At 30.2% G+C, this 15,480-nt stretch overlaps 1 protein-coding gene across 1 annotated transcript; it reads right to left on the reverse strand.

Moving 5' to 3' along the window:
• Nucleotides 1-6,933: 6,933 nt before the first annotated feature.
• On the reverse strand, nucleotides 6,934-8,758 carry LOC109814515 (tetrahydroberberine oxidase). Its single transcript, XM_020378969.3, has one exon. It carries the CDS (start codon nucleotides 8,727-8,729, stop codon nucleotides 7,083-7,085), a length of 1,647 nt encoding a protein of 548 aa, XP_020234558.2. The 5' UTR covers nucleotides 8,730-8,758; the 3' UTR covers nucleotides 6,934-7,082.
• Nucleotides 8,759-15,480: the final 6,722 nt, after the last annotated feature.

Consider the following 15,480-nt stretch of genomic DNA (forward strand, 5'->3'; position numbering starts at 1 on the left):
CTTCAGGATTACTTCAGCCTTTGAGTATACCCGAGTGGAAGTGGGATAGCATCTCTATGGACTTCATAGTTGCTTTGCCTAAAACTAGGAAAGGGCATGATTCCATTTGGGTTATAGTTGATAGGTTGACCAAGAGTGCACATTTCCTACCTATTAACATTAGGTTTTCTCTGGAGAGATTGGCTAGACTGTATATTGATGAAATCGTGAGATTACATGGGATACCATCTAGCATAATTTCAGACAGAGACCCTAGATTCACCTCTAGATTTTGGGAGAGCCTTCAACAAGCTTTGGGAACCCAACTGAGACTTAGTTCAGCTTACCACCCTCAAATTGATGGTCAGACTGAGAGGACTATTCAATCTTTAGAGGATTTGCTTAGAGCCTGCGTGTTGGACCAAGGGGGAAGTTGGGATAGCCTTTTACCTTTGATAGAGTTTACCTATAATAATAGTTACCACTCTAGCATAGGTATGGCACCCTATGAAGCCTTGTATGGTAGGAGGTGTAGGACTCCTTTGTGTTGGTGCGAGCCTGGTGATAATATCATCTTAGGACCTGAGATTGTGCAACAAACCACTGAAAAGGTTAGATTGATACAAGAAAGGATGAGGACAGCTTAGAATAGACAGAAAAATTATGCTGACAGGAGGAGAAAGGATTTGGAATTTCAAGAAGGTGACCATGTGTTCTTAAAAGTCACCCCATGGACTGGGGTTGGCAGGGCATTAAAATCCAGAAAACTTACTCCTCGATTCATTGGTCCTTTTCAAATTCTAAAAAGAGTCGGTAATGTTGCCTACCAAATAGCTTTGCCTCCTAATCTGTCAAATCTTCATGATGTTTTTCATATTTCTCAACTTCGAAAATACATTCATGATCCTTCGCATGTGATTGAGTCGGATCATATTGAGGTTAAGGAGAACTTGACGATGGAAGCTACCCCGGTGAGAGTCGAGGATCGAATGGTAAAGCAACTTAGGGGTAAAGAAATTCCTTTGGTAAAAGTTATTTGGGGAGGAGCTATACCAGAAAGTGCTACTTGGGAACTAGAGGAAAAGATGAGAACTTCATATCCATTTTTGTTTAATTCAGGTAATTTCGAGGACTAAATTTCTAAAAGGAGGGGAGTAATGTAACATTCCAAAAAAATTTTATTTTTATGTATTGGAATTATTAGAAAGTTTATCATATTTTTATACGAATTTTACTATTCACATATACGTATTGTACTATTTACATATACGTATTTTACTATTTATATATATACGTATTTTACTATTCATATATACGTATTTTACTATGCAATTGCATAGTAAATGGCTGCTGAAGGGAGCTCACGAGGGAAGCAAGTTTCCATTTATAAATGAATTTGAATATTTTAATGAATAGTGCATAGTAACTTATAATATTATTTTAATGAATAGTAACCTATGCATAGTAACTTCAAAAATTCTATAAATAGGAGCTTAAGGTTTTTGAAAATTCATAATTTTAGAGAGAAGAAATTCTAGAGAAATAAAAAGAGAGAATAAGAGAGGAGGTTCTGCTCTAATTCCGGTCCCGATTTAAGAAAAAGAGGAGGAGGTTCTGCCCAAGTTCCTATTCATCCAGGTACGGGGGAAAAGGGGATTATTTATATGTAGAGTACATGAGGGAATTGGGTAGAGGAATAATTTCTTAAGATCACGTTTAATTTATCTGAATGGAAGGCCAAGCCTCCTATTAATTTATAATTTGGAATTTATCTGAATGGAAGGCTGAGCCTCCTATTATTTTGTAATTTAAATGTTCTTGATAAAAGACTAAAATTTACATCTTTGTTATATTTTTATGATTTGGAAAATATAAATGGATTCCTAACTAGGAGGCACTGCCACCTTTACTGGAGTTAATTTATATTTTCTTTATTATTATCTATATATATATGTATTCCTAGTTTTTCACTATATTGTAAGGGTAGTACTTATAAGACTTAATCTGGTATGTATGAGTTTGAATTATCACATTGATTCCATGTTCTATGTATGATTGAGGTTGGATTGAGGGGAAAAGGTTTTGGTTAGGGTTTTCATGATTTCTTCATGATTTCCATGGATTAATGGTTAAAACTTAATTTTATTGCTTAAAATGATATTTTTTTGATATTGTTTATGTTTTTTTTTAATGGTTCAAATTCGTGTAATTTGGATTGGATTCATGATTGGAAGGAATTTTCAAGGTTTTCATGGGTTGCTGGATCCAGAATGCGCTGGGCGCGCTGAGTGCAAGTCTGGGCGCTGAGCGTGAATATTTTGATTTTGAGGTCTTAATGAAAGTTGTAGCCTTGGATTTTAGCTTTCCAATGGCGTTGAAATCACCCAAAAAGGAGGTCTAGAACTCCATATATGGATGTTTTAGTGAAGAGGGGTCAAGCTGTCAGCTTTATCTATAGCTGTTGCGGTTTTTATCATTTTTCACAAAGTAGATGATGGAATTAGGACTTGATGTCTTCATGAGAGTTGTAGGAAATTTTCTTATCTTTCATATGAAATAAGGATGAGCATGGTATGAGTAGTATAACCCCTGATACGCTGTTTATAGTTTATACTAATTATTCTATTGATTATTATATTAGTTATTGTTACGTTATTTGATGGATGATATTGATGTGAATTTGAATTATGAGTTGAGATATTGTATGATTATGATTGTGATGTCTCACATTGATGACTAGGATGGCACGACCCCTGGGTAAGTGGTGCTATAGGGAAGGCGTGACCCTAGTATGATGTGGGATGAGTAGGACAGTTAACACCACCACTTATGTCGCTTATGGCAGCCCTGACATAGGGTTAATTGCAAGAGATTGTATTGATTGTAATGTGATTGTGTTTCCTCACACCAAAATGGCGAGGGACGGCACGGCCCCTGGGTAAGTGATGCTACAGGGAGGGCGTGACCCCTGGTCTGGTGTGGGTTGAGTGAGGCAATTAACCTGTATCACTTGTGTCAGATGTGGCGAGGCCTTGGCATAGTGTTAATTGTTGGATTGGCACGAATGTTGTATGTGAATATGATGAGTAATTGATATATATATATATATATATATATATATATATATATATATATATATATATATATACTATATAATGAGTTATGATGAAATTATACTGTGATATGATTGAATGTATTTTGCATATAGATAATTTTTCTTTTCTCACCGTATAAATTGTTGATATTTTAGGTGGAGAGGATCCAACTGCAAGTGGTATATAGAATGCCATCCGTTAATTTGGGAAATGCTCTGATAGTGTGACATCGGGGCAAGAGGATCTCTAGGATAGAATATTTGGTATTGTAATAAATGTTATTTTCTTTGAAAAATGTGTAAACTCTTGAATTTTATCTTTCAAGTTTTATTTTTCAGTCAGAACAGTTATGAAGTATTATGTGAACCCTTTTACTAACTTAAAAAGTTTATTTTCCTTAATTTTTTTTATTATATTTCGATATATGTGTTGGGGTAGTAAGGGTGTCACAATTATTGCGCACCATTGTAACTGTCACCATTACTATTATTATTATTGTTACTAATATTGCTATTAGTGGAGATAGTGATAATGGTAGCGATAACTACTATGTCATTTCTATTGTCACCATGATTGTCTTCACAACGTAGAGAGAAGTGTCTGTTAATGTATTAAATACTTGTAATAAATGCATCTCACTAAATTGTTACTTCTAATCTGATTGACGAAGCTAGTTGTCACCTTTTAGATACTAAAAGAGAGGAACCATGTGTGTGTCAATTCGATATAACTTTTTCTGAAGATTTACGTACTTTAAGAGATATGCTAGTCATTTTTCTAATGCAAAACATGTTTTTTATTCTTTAGTGAGTTGTGAGTATCAAAGAGGCCTTTTCCATTCAATCTGTTAAGGAATCATGTGAAGAAAAATGATTTTGTTATCAGGTATCATAAATGATATAAATATAAAGCATTTGTTTTATAGATGAAATGTTTCGTATGTAAGACTTATTTTCAAGATAACCAATCGTCTTATATCTATTTGTTTTAAAACTTAGTTTGAAAAATTTTTCTCTAAAAAAATATCTATGTTTATTATCATTAAAACTTAAAGCCTAATCTAAAATACTTGCACTATCGTCACTTTTATGACTTATGAGGATATTTCGTAAGTGTATTTTTTTAAGTCTGAGAATCATAATTTTTTAAAATTATAAATTTCGAAAATCATAATTTCTAAGAATGATTAAATGTATTTACTTGATCATAAATATTTATGATAATATTTATATATGTTACTTGGGAATTATTTATTTTTACTAGAACAATAAGATAACCTGACATTTTACTTGAAAAAAAAAACTTTTCATTTAACTCATAAATATTAGATTTTCATCTATCTTTATGAGAAAAATATTGTGGGATATAGAGATAAAAACCATTATTCAAAGAAAGATGTTAAATAATTTTGATACACACTAATCCCATGGACCCATAAATATGCACGTCTCCTTCCATTCAGAGCATTTAGGCCTTTGTTAGCCATTACCTCTGAACAATAGTATTTTGCTATTTTATAATCATTTCCACAATGCACCGTTGAAATTAATAAGCAACGTTTGAAGATTCATTTTGCGTTCATTATCTTGCATGTATGCATTCTTTGTTAGATACAAACAAATCTTATATTAATAAAATAGAAAAAGAAATAACAACTTATAAAATATACACATATTTTAAGATTGAGAGATTTTTTGAATAATAACTAAAAATAAAATCATGAGAATTTAAGTTCAAAACGAACAATATTTTATTATTATAAAATTATATATAAAATATTCTTATAAAAATAATCTTCATAAAGTATTTCTTCAAATAAATATTATAAAGTAATTCTATTATTTTTCTCATCATTAAGCAGTAACTTCGTCAATTTTTTGTTCCCCTTTTATTAGCTAGGGTTATGTATGTTATGGTATTTATCTAAAAAATATATAAAAAGTGTTATAATTATAAATTTTTATTTTTTCTTTTATTATAAAAATGTAAGATCTTATTAATTTATATCACAACATCATTTTCACTATATAATGGAGAGAAATCCAAACTTTTTTGTCTGCATGTTTCATTGTCATTCTCGTATGTTCATTCTATATCTCTTGCCATTCTTTTTTTTGGATAAATACCCATCCTCATATTATAGAGCAATAGGTAAAAAAAAAAAAAATGATTTTAATTCTCATTCTTAATTTTTGTAAGAATAAATTCCACGTTTTACCATCCATATATCTTCTATATTTTTTATGAATTTTGTCACTCATCTTTTAAAATTGTATATTTTACCACTTAGTAGTTTTCAAAATTTTGCACATCTCATTATCTATTAGCTAGCTAACTATTTGATAATTTGATATTATAGTTGATTGCTAACATGATCTTAAGATACATGATAAATTGATATTGGATGTCTCACATTATGTGTGTAAACAATTTACATCAACGATTAGTGTATCATGTTGATACTCAACTTATTGCGTTAATATGGTAAACTAATATATTGATAAAATATGTAAAATTTTAAAATTTTGATGACAAAATGTACAATTTTAAAAATTGAGTGATAAAATTCATAAAAATAGAAGAAGAAAAAAGTAAATAAAAAGTGCAATTAAACTTTCATTTTACACCTGATTCTTAATTCAAGCAGTTAAAAAAAAACTACACAAAATATTCGATTTTAGTTATGATAAAAAAAGTCTATTACTTTCACCAATAAAATTTTATAATCCCAATTTATAGATACCGTAAATCCTTCATTATATATCTATATATTTCTAAGAAAATGATTAACACAAATTTTGTGTCGACCATAATGCAGAAACAAAACAGACGCCAAAGTCAGCTTTAATTTGATTTTTGTTAATTAAGGTTGTCCTTTTTATCCGATACTAACGACATATCTTCTTGTAGTGCCAACCTATTAGATAATAATATCTTGGAAACCACATAAACTATTGTAAATTAAGATTAAAACGGTATGAGTTATGGGGTTTTCGATTTGAGAAATAGCTATGAGATGAACCTAGAAATTAAACAAAAAAGTGTTACAACAGTAAGGGAGCAAAATGTTTTTTTTTTTTTTTTTTAAGTAAAGAGGTAGATTAGGGATGTTTAAGGGGTGACGTGAGATAGGTACAGATAGCAGTCTCCTAGTACCTGTCTTGTCAAATAAATATTTGTCACATATCTAAGCAAAATATTATTAATATTTATAAATATTTATGGATATTTATTTAAAATAAATAAATTAATTAAAAAAATATTTTAATAATACTTAAAAAAAAATAGTTGAAAACTTAAAATTTAAATTATTCAAATATTATACATAATTTTATTAATCAAGATTCTTCAATTTAAAAACTAAATTTAGTTATTAAAGTACTTCATTCCAATTAATAAATTTTTAAAGAATTTAACATGTAATTATATAATTGAATATTAGTGAATATTTATAGGTATCGATAATATGATATATACTCGTACTTGTCCTGTTCAAATGCAGGTGTAGAAAATATCATTCGTTACTAACAAGTAATCATTTATAATATTCATTTTTTACTTGTAACGATTTTTATCTATAAATATATACAATAACAAATTGTATTTTGACATTTTTAAATATAATTCCTTCTTACTAGGTTAACTTTTATAAAAATAAAACTACATTTTTAGTCACGATTCCATGTCTAAAATAAAAATTAAATATGGATCCTTTATTAAAAAGTATAAGTACCGAATTAGTTGACCTACCAACTTTTGGTAGCTATAGTTTAATATACATGATATATATAAAAAGAGACTTTTATTCTATTCAATAACTATGTTTTATTTTAACAATCAATCATTAAATTAAAATTTCTTAATAAATAAATTAAATCTATAATTTTTTTAAAAAATTAAAAATAATATCATACTTTGTAATTAAATATTACATTTAATACACGCTAGAAGTAAAATAGCAAAGCAGCTTATTCTATAATGACATTTGCTGTCGTCCCAAGGAATATTCTATTTGCGTCCCTTCAACATAAGAGGAGGTATGCTCTGTTCGTTTCTGAAGAAGTTTAGAGGATCAACCTTTGTCTTCACTCTTGCCAATCTGTTGAAGTTGTTCTTAAAATACTTAAGACCCCAAATGCTGGCTTGACTATAGCTTGTGTAGCCATCGTTATTTACGCCAATGTCAAGGTCTCTATAATTCACATATGCAGCTCTAGGAGACTTTGAAACATAAGCTTCCATATAACTGTACACTCTTCTAATCCACTCCACGTGCCTTAGTGATGCCTCCTCCCCTTCCTCTTGCCAATTCACCCCGTATTGAATATGGAATATGTTTCCAGATCTGTGTGGGAATGGAATTTCAGATTCCGAAATCTCATCCATCCTACCTCCATAAGGAGTGAATTGAACATAAGCAGCTTGAGCCTCATCTTCATAAAAGAAGGGCCATAAACCTTGTAACCCTACATCAGGAATAGGATCCCTCACATAATCAGATTTTGCTTTGAAGAACGACAAACCGTTTAATTGAGTTCTGTTCAGCAAAACATCAGTGGATTGACCGCTTGTAAATCCAGCCATGTAGAGAACTGAATCAATCCAACTCATCTCAGTACAATCCTCTCTGACTAAACCTAACTCGGGAAAGCTGTTTTGCATCAAGGGAATGAGTTCATCCACACCTCCAAGATACATGGACTCAAATTGGGCTTCTACAGTGAGCTTCCCATTTTGACTTGAATTCACCCTAGCCATGTTGATCCTAATGATTAGGCCATCGTCAAGTTTATTTGCCACGAGCTGCCACTTGTGAATAATCTCGGTTGCATTCTGTTCCAATGTCCTTGGAACTCGGAACACTGTAACAGTTGATGGAACCGAAACTAGTTTTATCTTCCAAGCCACGATGACTCCGAAGCTTGCTCCTCCACCTCCTCTAATGGCCCAAAACAGATCCTCACCCATGCCTGCTCTATCGAGAACATTTCCTTTCACATCAATTATGTGTGCATCAATTATATTATCAGCAGCAAGACCGTACCTACGCATCAAGAATCCATAGCCACCACCACTAAAGTGGCCACCAGTGCCCACAGGGGGGCACACACCTGCTGGAAACCCTAGTGTTTTGCTTTTCTCGCTAATACTGTGGTAAAGTTCACCAATAGTTGCCCCAGCTTGAACCCATGCAGTGCTGTTTTCTACGTCCACATTGATTTCTCGAAGGTTTATGAGGTCAACGACGACAAATGGAACCTCCGCAACGTACGAGAGACCCTCGTAATCATGGCCCCCACTTCGAGTTCGAATCTGGAGGCCATGGTGTTGGGAACATATTATGGTGGCTTGAATGTGGGAAACATCCAGCGGTGTCACAATGACAAGGGGTTTTGAGCTTACGTTGTAGAACCTGAGATTTTGAATGGAAAAGTCTAGTGTAGACAAGTATGAAGAATTGGTTTGGGTATAAACAACCTTGGAGATTGAGGTGGTATTATGGGGGTAATTGTAAAGACATTGGACAAAGTTTTCATGAGTATCTGCTGTAGAAGGGGCAAATGAAAATAAAAGAGCAATTGCAACAACGGAAAAATACGGGCTTAGCTGCATCATTTTATTGATGGTGTGTTTGTGCATAGGAGAGAGATGCATGCAATTTGAGAAAAGAGAAATACGAAATATCTAATTTATAGTAGTCCGGAGTTTCATGTTAACATCTAAAAGTGTAGACGCTAGATTTATCAACGCATGCCTTATTCTGCCATTGGAGGAGATAATTCAAGAACGTATACTGGTAGGACTTTTCTACAAATAACATAGATTGAGAAAGTTCAACGTTAATAACTACGTAATACAACCGTACAAGTACGGGGGACCAAACTTGCATTTCAAGCATATATGCACGTAGTTGTACATTGGAATCTTGACTGCGTGATTTTGAAAATCGATCTTATATACGTGTAATTGAATAATAATGTGTTCTTAGATTTGTCGTTTTTTTTTCTTCTTAAATATTCGATAGTCATTAGAGCAACTTTATCCTCAGACTCGCTTTTGTTATGTCGATATTCAGACAAACTATATATGTCAGTAAAATGAAACAAAGGCACTATAGCACAATACACAAAATAGAGTTAATAAGCACATTTCCCACAATCAGAAAATTACCAACTCTGCGCGCGCGGCACACCTATATTTTCATTTTGCTTCTAAGAACAATATCCTCATTATTCTATCTTTTTAAAAAAAATAAATAAAATAAATCACAAAATTTGGACTCCATAATATTACTCGTTCTTCTAAGTATTCCCTAAATTAAAGTAGTAACAAATATTCAAGTAATAAATATTGAATATTCATCATCTTAGTTTCTAAGTTAATATATTTTAATAAAATTTGAAACATTTTAAATATTTGAGAGACTACTTAATTAATATGATTTATTAAGTATTTCCTTTTTCATCTCACCAATCCAATATATATATATATATATATATATATATATATATATATTAGACGGACCTAGTTTTCATTTAAGCAATGATGCTTAAATTACAACATGAAATTGCACATAATTTTATGCTTTTAGTATCCATATACTAACCTCTTAATTGTTTTGTTTAAAAAAAAATTATATTGTGTTCCCTTATATATAAGTGAGAATGTTTTAAATGTAAAAAAAAAAATTGTGTGTAATCTCATAACCTTATTAGGTGATGTGGTTGTAACTTAATTATCGCTTATATATATATATATATATATATATATATATATATATATATATATATATCAATAAATTGTTAATTTAACTGATACTTGACTCGGCCTCCTTAAGTAAAATTTTGAGTTTGACTCTTATATATGAAAAGAAAAAACTTGATTGGAAGAGGACACCCAATTAAAAAAGGTCAGACAAATTCTCGGATAGAAATTAATTATTGTTGAAGTTGGTAGATATTTCGTACCAATTTTTAAAAATAATATATATATATATATATATATATATATATATATATATATATATATAGATTATAAGAATTTTTATAGATAAAATGATAGAAACAATTTTTTCATAAAAAATAATGTAATTTTTTGTAATTAAGTATTGAATAAAGATATTAAAATTGAATTACTAGCATTAAATCAACTTCCCGTTTCTAGCATAATATTAACAATAGGAAAATAATTTTGTTAAAATTCTGAAACTTTTTTTGGACACTACTAGAATGTTATCTTATTAAAAAAAATGGTATGAGTTTACTTTGAGCCTTTAAAAGTTACAAAAGATCATTGTAATTTAATATCTAATGAATAATTAACATATATATTTTTATTTAAATATAAAATGTACAAAAAAAAATAATATTTTTAATGATAAAAAACATATAATCATCAGGCCATCGATATAATATTTGCAGTGGCTAATTCCTTATCACGATGGCAATAGATTGGACTAATTGTCTTCTTATTTATTTTTATTTTTGTATAACTAAATAACCAGACTAATTCATCAACATGGTTGTTGCGTGTTAATAAATCCATTGATGTATTTTTTCTTCTTCTTTTGTATAGAGTATAGACCACATGTATCCTCTATTAAAGGTAATTCTATTTGAAATAAGATAATTATATATGAATGATAATTTTTCCTTTAAGTATTTACATTACTATATTTAATTTCTAACAATATTTCTCTACTTACATTTATTAAAATGTTATTATAAGTTAAGTTAGTAAGTTGTTGCAACATTTTTTTTTAGAAAATATATACTATAGAGAGGTAACACTTTTTATCTTAATATTATTCTTTATAATTGTCTTTTAAAATTAAGTCTCACATCAAGTAAAAGCATTATATGTAAAAAAATATACTTCTTCTATATGTATAATGTTTTTTAAAAATTGAAGTCTTATATTGAATAAAAAAATGATACATAAAGAGTATATATAATCAAGAGCCACTTGAGATAAATGAACTTTGATATATAATTTAGATTCGGTAATGACTAGGTTAAGATATATTCTCTAGTGTTAAAAAACATATAAGATATCTTAAATATTAAAGAACCTGTAAAAAAGAGTTTAAGGTTTAGAGTTTAAAATTATTATATTTTCAATATTTTCAATGGAAGGGATTAAAATCCTATAATTACGATACTCAAATAACTAAAATTGCTCGATTAATTTTTGAAAAACACAATCACACTACTATGATTTTAGAGAGACTAAAATTGCTCAATTAAAATCTTGAGGATCAAAATCTCACTTTTGCAATACTTGAGAGATAGAAATGCAATTAAACCTAAATAGAACTACCACTAACACTATTTAATTCAATAAAATATTTTTAGAATAAAATTATCAATTATAATATTATTAATTACAACTATCTAATTTAACTTTTTTATTTATTAATTTTGATGAATTAAATGTATGTTTTTTTTAATATTTAATAAGCATGCAAAATGAACTAAATGATTTATAAACATATAAACAATATAACATAAATATGATATATATATATATATATATATATATATATATATATATATATAATTGCATATCAAAATTTGTAATTTTTAATAAAATTTGATAAATAGTATAGAGCTTATTAACTAAAGATGTATTCGTAATATTTCTCTGTATGTATAATATATAGCCAATCATCACATGCATATACAAGAGTAAACTAATAAAAATATTATTTCAAATTATGCATGAAATTTTATAGTATTTTGCATAATATTCTCCCCTTTTAATTCTTATGCAAAAATAATGCGAGTTAAGCACCTCGAAAGATATATTTATCCGTTTATTCCATTTTGCATCTTCATAATATATTTTTTTTCGCCTCTTAATCATTTTTATTCCATTTTGCAGTGTAATTTTGATGTATTTATTTATTAAAATTACATGATGATACGAGGATTTGAACTTAATCCTATTCATACTAATTTAATTTTTATCACTAAATCTAGTCTAATAATTTTATCTTAATAATAATTTTATTAGTAATTTGCATAATAAAAAAATGTAATTAATATGGATTGAATTTACCATAAAAGCTTAGTCTATTCTAAGATGTTCAATTACTACGAAAAAATGTACATATTTTTGTTTGACCGTAGATATTATAAAGTATAATTATCTCCTATAGATAGATCGACTTTGTGACCTTTCTTGAAGCCATATGCATTTTCTCTGTGGGATAAAATTTGAAAAGTCGAATGTCGTAATGTAAATTAATTAGCTAATGGCAGAAAAAAAGAATTTCTCCATCATCTATGTATGTATGAGTCAACACGACATTATAGTTGACAGCATGCATACGTAACATTGTACGAATAACCTTCCTAGTTGTCTAGCTTCAACAAATATTTTGAAGCTTCGTATCAACGACTTTCTAATTATGTATATTTTGACAAGTTAAGTGATTCCTCTTAAAGAGAGAATGAACGTTTTCTAACCAGATCTTGTGTGACAATGTTAGTTTCTACAACGTATACCAGCGATGCGATAATATGATTTTTATTCAATTATTTACTAGCCCAATTCAGAACAGAAAAAAAAAATAATGAAGAGGGCAAGAAAATAGAATAGAGTACATAAGCTGACTTGCTCAAGGATGAGAAGTTGTGTATGATTTGTTGTTCATTGTCTTCAAATTTACGTGATTAAATTCCTAGACTACTTGTTAATTTGTTGGAGTTCCTTTTATGTTAAAATACGAAATTAACTTGAACTGCTTCATCTTAATCCTCGAGGCTTTAAGTCCTCAACGTCTCTCCGGTTAAGTTTCTTTTTTCCTGGTGCATTTAGTCAATTTTTGATGCATCTCCAATGATTTAGTTAGTATTGTGGAAAGGAGATCCTAATCTGTAAAGTCAATCTCCTTGTAAACAATGACCACGGAATTGGGAGTACAAAAAACACTGCTTGGGATCTCCGGGTGGTTTTAGTGTATTTAAGCTAAGTTGGTTAAAAAGCGATATCTAATCACCTTGAAAGATGTATTTTTTCCAAGAAAATGTAGTGTCATCCAAAAGATAAGGTGACACTTTAGGCCCATTATTTGTTATCTTATTAACTTGCTTCCAAATATTAGCTTCAACCTTTTGTTGAATAAGTAAAGCAAGTTTCTTCATGCAAAACTCAAAAAGATGTCATGACATAAAATCTCTTTGTCTCAAACATGTGGGATCAACATTCCTCAATTTAAACATGTGGGACCAAATGTGCAAGTAACAATAGTACAAAAAGAGTAATTTATGTCAGTTATTTTAAATTTTTTACGTCAGAAAAAGGTCCGACGTTGATGCGAGAGACGTAAATTTATGTCGGTTGTTGATGGAGGTGAGTAGTAGAAGTGAAACACAATCTCCTCCTAAACTCCTCCTAGGCTCGGATCTTCTTCAATGGAGGTAGAAGTACTCTTGAAGAACTCATGAAGATGATGAACTCTTGCTGAACTTAGAAGACGGAAGCACCCAAGCTCAAGTACTCAAGGGATTGCACACTTCAAAGAAAAGGAAACTAGGTTTTCCTAAGGTTTTTGAAGGCATTCTCTTGGTTTTCTCTCTTGGATGAATTCGGTGACTCTTGAGGGAATTTGGCTGAAGAAATATTCAGAAAATTCTCATATATCAAAAGTGTGTTACAAGGTGAGAAAGGTTACATTTATAGGAGGGAAAATTAGGTTAACTTGGACGGCACCATGGTGAACCAAGTTGGCGCCAAGTTTGAATTTCAAATTTGAATTTGAAATTCAAACTTTGGCCAACTCACACACTCACACGGATGCTACCCTCATCTAAGTGTCATTTAGGAGTGATTTGGAGTGAATTTGAGGCTCACATGGCCGGATCCTTCCCATGCCATCCATGTGACTCAAATTCAATTCAAATTACTTCTAAATGATGCTTAAATGAAACCTATTTCTCCTATTAATGTAATCCTCCTAAAAACCTAATCTAATGACCAAAATACAATGGTCTAGTGAATACAATCAATAGGAAAAATTACAAGAATGAAAATGAGCCCAATATTGGGTATCAAAAGCCCAAAGGCCCATGAAGCCCAAAACTAGGCCCAACTAGCCTAAACCTAAACTATGGTCAAAATACAAGACCAACAACAAAGTAAATTCCTATACTCATAAAAGACAATAAAAACATGGTGTTCAATCAATCAAAGCCCAAGTGAGAAGCACCCTAGGCCCACCAAGCCCATCGGGCCCACTAAGCTCTGAAGCAGTCAAATCTTCAAGTAACCTCCTGGCCATAGCTCTAGTGGTTGGGCCTTTAGCCCATGCTCTTCCATCAGTTGTGATAGCCGACGTAAATTTACGTCGAACATTAACAAGAACCAATGTAAAAAAGTTGTAAAAAAAAACATAACGAGTGCAAGTAGAATGGGCTGTTAGGCAAGCAAAAAGGGTCGTTTTGCTTGGAGATCCTCCCAAACGCGAAGAATTTTCTACTTGATATTAACTAATATATTAACAAAGGATGATACACCCAAACGCGAAGAAGTGGATAATATTAACCAATATATTAATAGATCAATACATGCATTTATTTTCAACAAATTAGCTAATATATTAAGAAAGGATTTTCCAAACTAACCTCAAACGCGAGCCTAATGCAATCGGTCAAAAACTCAAGAACCACCCAAACGCCCAAATGTACACTCAAATGCAATACACTCAAACGAAATGTTAACTCAGAAGACTTGATTTGCACATACATTCAAAGCTATGTTGTTTAAATGTTGACGCGCGCGAAGAAATTTAAAATTTGTAGTTGTTTTACATTGGACCTCATAGAGGCCGACGTAAATTGGAAAATCTACGTCGGACACAAGCTATATCCAACGTAGATTTTCAAATTTACGTCGGGTCCTATGAGGTCCGACGTAAAAAACTTGATTATAATTACAAAAATACTACTGCATTTTTTTACCGTTGAATTTTTCTTTATCCGACGAGAATACAGTGACGTAAATTTCATATTTTATACTAGTGTAAAAATGCATGTACAACATAAGTGGATTTAATCCTGTTTCAAAAAAAAAGTCAATTGAAATATAAATGTGATTTATGTATCACATCTAACTCGTATTTTTTAGTTACTAACAATTTTATTTATATTGTATATTTATAATTAATTTTTCTAATATATTTATAGGTAATTAATGCTGATTTATAGGTAATCAATTTTTTTTTAACTAATTTACCCCCAAAACTATATATCTCTAAATCACTTTCTCTTTCACTATCTTTTATATTTATCTATACTTTTTTTTTTCTATTTCAACAATATTCAATTTTCAAAATTTTCACCTTATAAATAACTAGTCATTATCTCTTTTAATTTTAATTTTAATTTTTAAATAGAGAGATGCA

Source organism: Cajanus cajan, chromosome 2 (assembly GCF_000230855.2).
Source record: "Cajanus cajan strain Asha chromosome 2, NIPB_CcT2T_4, whole genome shotgun sequence".
In the NCBI taxonomy this organism is placed as follows: Eukaryota; Viridiplantae; Streptophyta; class Magnoliopsida; order Fabales; family Fabaceae; genus Cajanus; species Cajanus cajan.